We start from the raw sequence: 5,715 nt of genomic DNA, 5'->3' as shown, positions 1-5,715 counted from the left end.
CATAAGCACAAACCCAAGGATATCAATGTTTCTGAAAAGTCCTGTATGGAGGAGTGGTCAAAAATCCCTCTAAATGTGTTCTCTCACCTAATCACAAATTATAGGAAAAGACTCATACCTGCCGTCTTTTCCAGGGGCCTTTGCACAAAGTACTAAACGAGGGATCAGAATAATTGTGGAATGGTTTTTTGTGAAAATATTTTTTCCATTTTTTTAGTTTACAGTATTTTTGGTGCATAGCTACCAATAATTTTGGAGCCCACTGAATATAAGGAAATTATTACAAATGCTTGGCTTTGGTATCGCCAGGTTATGATGTTTTCCAGCAATATTCAGTTCCACTAAATCGCACAAATCCATGCAAACGACCTGGAATCAAACCAGGGTAAGGCAAGCAAAACCAGGCACCTGTTCCAGTTTAGTACATGCCAATGAGCGGGCCGCTCAAAGCCATGCCGCCCTTGACTTTGAAAAAATGAAGTTCAAATCCCTGCTGCCTTTGTTGAAATGCCGGACTTCATAAAAACATACCACGTAAGTAACATACATCCGTTTAATGTAGCCAACCGCGTAACTACAGAATTTCTTACAGCATGTTATACAAGTACTATCCACTTGGGGGCAGCACAATAAAGTAAGAATTTCAGGTATTGACGGTGTCACCGATTGTCCGTATACATCGCCTACATTTTTTATTCAGTGAGTGTAATGGACTATGATTCACAACCGAACCGTTATTTTTCCAAATTAGTTGCCATCAAATAAGAAAAAGTGTGGTGTTCAAGAAGACAATTGTACTTTCCAGTGCTATTATGCATGATCTGCACCCTTTGTGGTGGGAAAATGTAGTCTGACTTACGGCTCAGGGTAATTCTACCACAGGACAATTCTGAAATAACATGCTTACTTTTAAAATGTGATGTCATTACTCTAATCACTGGCATAATGTGGACAAATGTGATTAGATGTACAGTACTAAAGAGCTTTACAAATAGCAACACGCGCAATCTGTACAAATAACGTCATGTAATCCTCCTTGAAACTAAAATACTCAGAGAAGTAGAAGCTAAAGGTGGAATTTGCCGCCTAAATTAATAATTTTTTGCATTGCCGTCAGTTTGACATCGCTTAGTGTTGAACGGCAGTCCACTGGCCACAAGTCTAAATGTTAAACAGCCATATATTTTTGCAGATGAAGTTCAAACGGAATCAATTAAGCATTGATCGAAGTGCGTATAAAGTAAATATATGGCAACGGTCTATAAAAATTAGAGTATGACTAATTCATAACTAATTATGAACACTGCCATACAGCGCCGCCCTAATTTCAAAGGTTTTCTGGCTGGTGTGTCAGCCACCTACTGTCACCTCCAGCATACCTGGAGCACGCGCATTTAGGCTGTTGTCAGAGGCAACTGGAGGACGCTAGAAGATATCCCGACAAAAACTAATAATTCGGTACATTCTGAAATACGCAGAATCAGAACAACCTTGATCAGAACAACAGCCGCGCTTTAAATGCTCTTTCGTGACTGATCATATCAATGTTATTTTGCGATCTTTTAAGTCCGTTCTTCTTTCCGAGGGCGGTGCTGTTGCGCCGCTGTGAGCGCAAGCGGTCTGCGTTGTTTGCTCGAAACCTACTTGTACTGTAATTGAATCCTAATTCCCAAACCGGTTGTTATGGATGGAGGACGGGAGAGAAGGTAGAGCCTGTTGCTCTCTCCTTCGACAGAGCGCGGTAGGGGAACCGCTTGTCTGTTGTTCTGCAATATTACCAGAAAAAGTTGTCGGCTCATAAACTTTTTGGACCAATTTCTGGAGACCTAAAGAAAACGTTACCGTAGTTTTGAGACTAAACTTACCTATAGTAACAGCGTAACCTACCGATGATTTCGTTTTCCACATTGAGGATTGGATTACAAGAGAAACTAGCTCTTTGTAGCTGGGATGTAGGGTTATAATATATTGAAAATCGTATTTTGGAAGTTTTTACATTCTAAGCGCTAAATATACGAAAGTATAAATATGAAAGTTTCGGTTGACGTTTCGGGGGATGACAAGCATTGCTTGTGACATGTGATTTAGACAACGTTCAAAGGGATTAAACAATTGACATTTAGGAAAAGAAAAGAAAATGGAAAGCGAATTGAAACCGCGGCTTTGTGTCATGCTAAAAGGAGAAAATGGATATGGGTTTCATTTGCACGGCGAGAAGGGTAAGAGTGGGCAGTATATTCGCAAAGTGGAGCCTGATTCTCCAGCTGAAGCCTCCGGGCTGCGCGCAGGGGACCGAGTCGTGGAGGTGAACGGCGAGAGCGTGGAAAAAGAAACGCACCACCAAGTGAGTAACATTAAACCCACCCCAGTCCGCTGCATTGTGCTCTTATTCTTCATGACGTGTCGGTTGTTACACAGACGTAAATTGTAACTTTTAAAACTTTTTAATGTTCGTTGCGATGCCTGTCTTTATAGGTATTGAAATCTGTGTAAATACGTTTCCCAGCAACACACCGGTCTAAAGTTTAAAAGTCGCTGTGTATACACTTGCGCCGTACTTTAGAAGCAAACATATTTGCATTACCATTTTCAATATGAACAATCCTGCAAATAAGCAATCCAAAACCATCTCCGTGGTAAAATATAGATGATTTCATATGTCATCCACGTATCATGATAAACTCCTTAAGGTGTTGAGGCTTGGAGCATGTTTCCATTCTGTGGATGCAGATAGTTTGCTGTCGCGGATCTAGAGGAATAAAGAATCCCCACAGTGGGCTAAATAGGCGTGCACAGCTACTAGTGTGAGATAAGAGGACAGGAGGATGCCAGACTAATTAACCAGGGTGGTCTGTGAGTAACCGAGGTTCGATCAATGATGGATAATTCCCCTCTATGGGAACGATTACTCCATTGTTAAAAAAAAAATTATATAAACACATTACCCAGTCAAACTGAAGTTCTGCAGTATGAAACAGTTGGTGTACCAAACAAATTGGCAGTTATATTGAGCAAAGCAGGGGCTCTTGCAGAAATGTCCACTGAAGTAGTTTCCTCGAAACTATTAGGATGCCTCTTCATTTTTGGCAGGTGAACAGAATTTAGCAAGAAAAGAGAGGGAGACTGATGGTTATTCTCTCAGCATTGCACAGGATCTCTGCAGCATCCATGTCCAGGGCCACAGGCCCTCTCAAAGTGTCAGCCAAATCAAGTGTCATGCTGCTGTTGAAGACTGCAGAAGCATTGGCCAGATGTTTGTGCTGGTGTTTGACATGTCTTGAAGCGATGCACATTACACACTCCCTGCACTCAATTAGCAGCCTCTAGAGATAGCACAGAGATAGCAAGCCAAGCAAAGAAAGACCTCGTGCAGAGAGCACTTACACATAATCTATCCAGCCGATGCAGCTAGAGATGTTAAAGATGGTCACGGGGATTCAAGAATGCAAATGGCCTGACAGGCAGAAGACCTTCTTGAACTCGGGTCAAGAAAGCCCACTGCTAATGTGCGCTCAGACGGAGCTGGAAATGAAGAAGCACGGGGGGGAATGTTTACACTGCGGCACCTTCCAGCCGCGTTTCAGCGCCCCCCCAAACTTCATGAACCGCCGACAGCTTTGGCTCGTCCGGCAGTTCACCGCCCTCCAGGGTACAGAGCATCCGCCCCAGATGCAGGAAGGTTCTAGACTCCCCGCAGGGCCGTTTAAAATTCAGCTGCACGGCGGCTCACAGGGCGTTAGCGTCCGGTTGCCTGGCGCCGCGGTAACCTCTGAGCTGCCGTGACCTTAAAGCGGCTTCCGTTTCAACGCTTTGAGTCGACCTTCTTGAACGACCCCTTAGACCTAGGGGCTGCGACCACAGTCTGGGACAGTCGTACATGTCTTCTGGTTTTTTGTCTTCACTGTAACCAACCAATTCTGGCTAAAAGTAGACGTGGGCTAACTGTGCAATCAACCGCTTTCGTTAGTCAACGAAGTGTTGAGAGACAGCGAATGCCAGCAGTCGCTGCAGGATTGACCAGCGGTTTAGCCGCTGAGATTTCGCCCTGCTCACTCTCGCTCCCCCCCCCCCCCCCCGCCCCCCAGGTGGTGCAGAGGATCAAGGCGGTGGAGCAGGAGACGAGGCTGCTGGTGGTGGATCGGGACACGGATGAGTACCTGCGGAGCCTGAGGCTGACCTGCACGGAGGACATGGCAGTCCAAGGGAAGGCCGAATACCCAGCCTCCACGCCCAGCAAGGGGGAGAACGGCTCCGTCTCCAAGCCTCCCAGGACCCCTTCCCCCAAACTCCCCCGGACCCCCTCCCCCAAGCTCCCAAGGACCCCCTCCCCCAAGGTCGCCAGGACACCCTCCCCCGAGCGCCCCAAGCCAACCAAGAGGTCGCCCTCGCGTGCGGAAAAGAAGGTAGGCGCCCTCGCCCCCCCCAAAGGCATCGCCATGGTAACCATTCTGCTGAGCAGGCCTGACTCAGGGCTGTGGTCTGAGGGTCCTCTGTACTGTAAGCTCCTTGAGGTTTCCCCAGGCTATCGTCATTGTTTGTCTAGGAGTGGAGCGGTCGGCTTCATTTACAAATTTTAACGGCAGGAAGAGTTGGTTTCTTTGATCCCGCTTGACGTAAAAGCAACGAACATCAACGGAACAGCGATTCGGCCATTTCCTGTGTGAAGATGGCACACTTCCTGAACAGGTTCTGAGCTGGAACTCTTGAGGGGCAGGATTGAGGGGTGTCCCTGCGGTGTTCAGTAGACCTGCAGAGCTATAGAACATTGGTGGCCAGACTCTTTCATGCGTGTAGGTGACTGAATGAAAATCTGTCCCAGGAGGTGTCTCAGTCTCCTGTCTGTGGGTTGTCACTGAATGGTAAATGGTTGGAATTTATATAGCGCCTTTATCCAAAGCGCTGTACAATTGATGCTTCTCATTCACCCATTCATACACACACTCACACTCACACTCACACTCACACACCAACGGCGATTGGCTGCCATGCAAGGCACCGACCAGCTCATCAGGAGCATTTGGGGGTTAGGTGTCTTGCTCAGGGACACTTCCCGGGCGGGGGATCGAACCGGCAACCCTCCAACTGCCAGACGACTGCTCTTACTGCCTGAGCCGTGTCACCCCCACTACTGCTGTTGTTACTGGTGCCCCACTCACTGAGCAAGCACATTACAGCTGTCTGTCAATCAACCCACAAGTCAATCAATACACTCACTGGGAACTTTAGGAACACTGTCCTATCCTGTATTAGTGTAGTGTTCCTAATAAAGTGCTCAGTGAGTGTACATTTGAGGGAAAATGGAAAAAAGAAAAAATGACACTAGATGATTAATATTTCAGGAAGTATGATTTACTGTCCTGGTGCCTATGTGTGTCCCCATTTCACATGGCAGTGACAGTTACTCTGCTGTAGAGCTCATTATGAAGAGGTGGCATAGGGTCTGTGTCCCTATGTTCAGGGGTAGGGAATGGATGGTCTGGACATGGGGAATGGGATAATGGGAACTGGTCAAAGTTCAAATCCCCTGTTGGTTGTACATCTCTCCACTAGGGAAGGAAGTAATTTTGGATGGAGCCGCCAGGTATGCGGAAGATGGATGAAATTGAGAAAGTGGTCTTGCATTGTGGACCCCGAAACCAAATAATCACGAAAAGAGATGAAATGCCAGATTTGCATACATGAAACTTGTGGCGCAAAAGGGCAAGAGTAGATTCG

At 46.4% G+C, this 5,715-nt stretch overlaps 1 protein-coding gene across 1 annotated transcript; it reads left to right on the top strand.

Moving 5' to 3' along the window:
• The first annotated feature begins 1,688 nt into the window (after window positions 1-1,688).
• Window positions 1,689-5,464, top strand: LOC133114069 (Na(+)/H(+) exchange regulatory cofactor NHE-RF2-like). Its single transcript, XM_061223265.1, has 3 exons — window positions 1,689-2,344; window positions 4,086-4,439; window positions 5,459-5,464. Exons 1-3 carry the CDS (start codon window positions 2,138-2,140, stop codon window positions 5,462-5,464), a joined length of 567 nt encoding a protein of 188 aa, XP_061079249.1. The 5' UTR covers window positions 1,689-2,137.
• The last annotated feature ends 251 nt before the right edge of the window (window positions 5,465-5,715 follow it).

This window comes from Conger conger, chromosome 16 (assembly GCF_963514075.1).
Source record: "Conger conger chromosome 16, fConCon1.1, whole genome shotgun sequence".
NCBI classification, from domain to species: domain Eukaryota; kingdom Metazoa; phylum Chordata; class Actinopteri; order Anguilliformes; family Congridae; genus Conger; species Conger conger.
This window is presented reverse-complemented; position numbering and strand designations above follow the sequence as displayed.

Bases quoted from the DNA above. Each gene is read 5' to 3' on its own strand.
- LOC133114069 (XM_061223265.1), top strand. From the start codon at position 2,138: ATGGAAAGCGAATTGAAACCGCGGCTTTGTGTCATGCTAAAAGGAGAA. The intron at 2,345-4,085 runs GTGAGTAACATT...CCCGCCCCCCAG, and splicing joins AAAAAGAAACGCACCACCAA to GTGGTGCAGAGGATCAAGGC.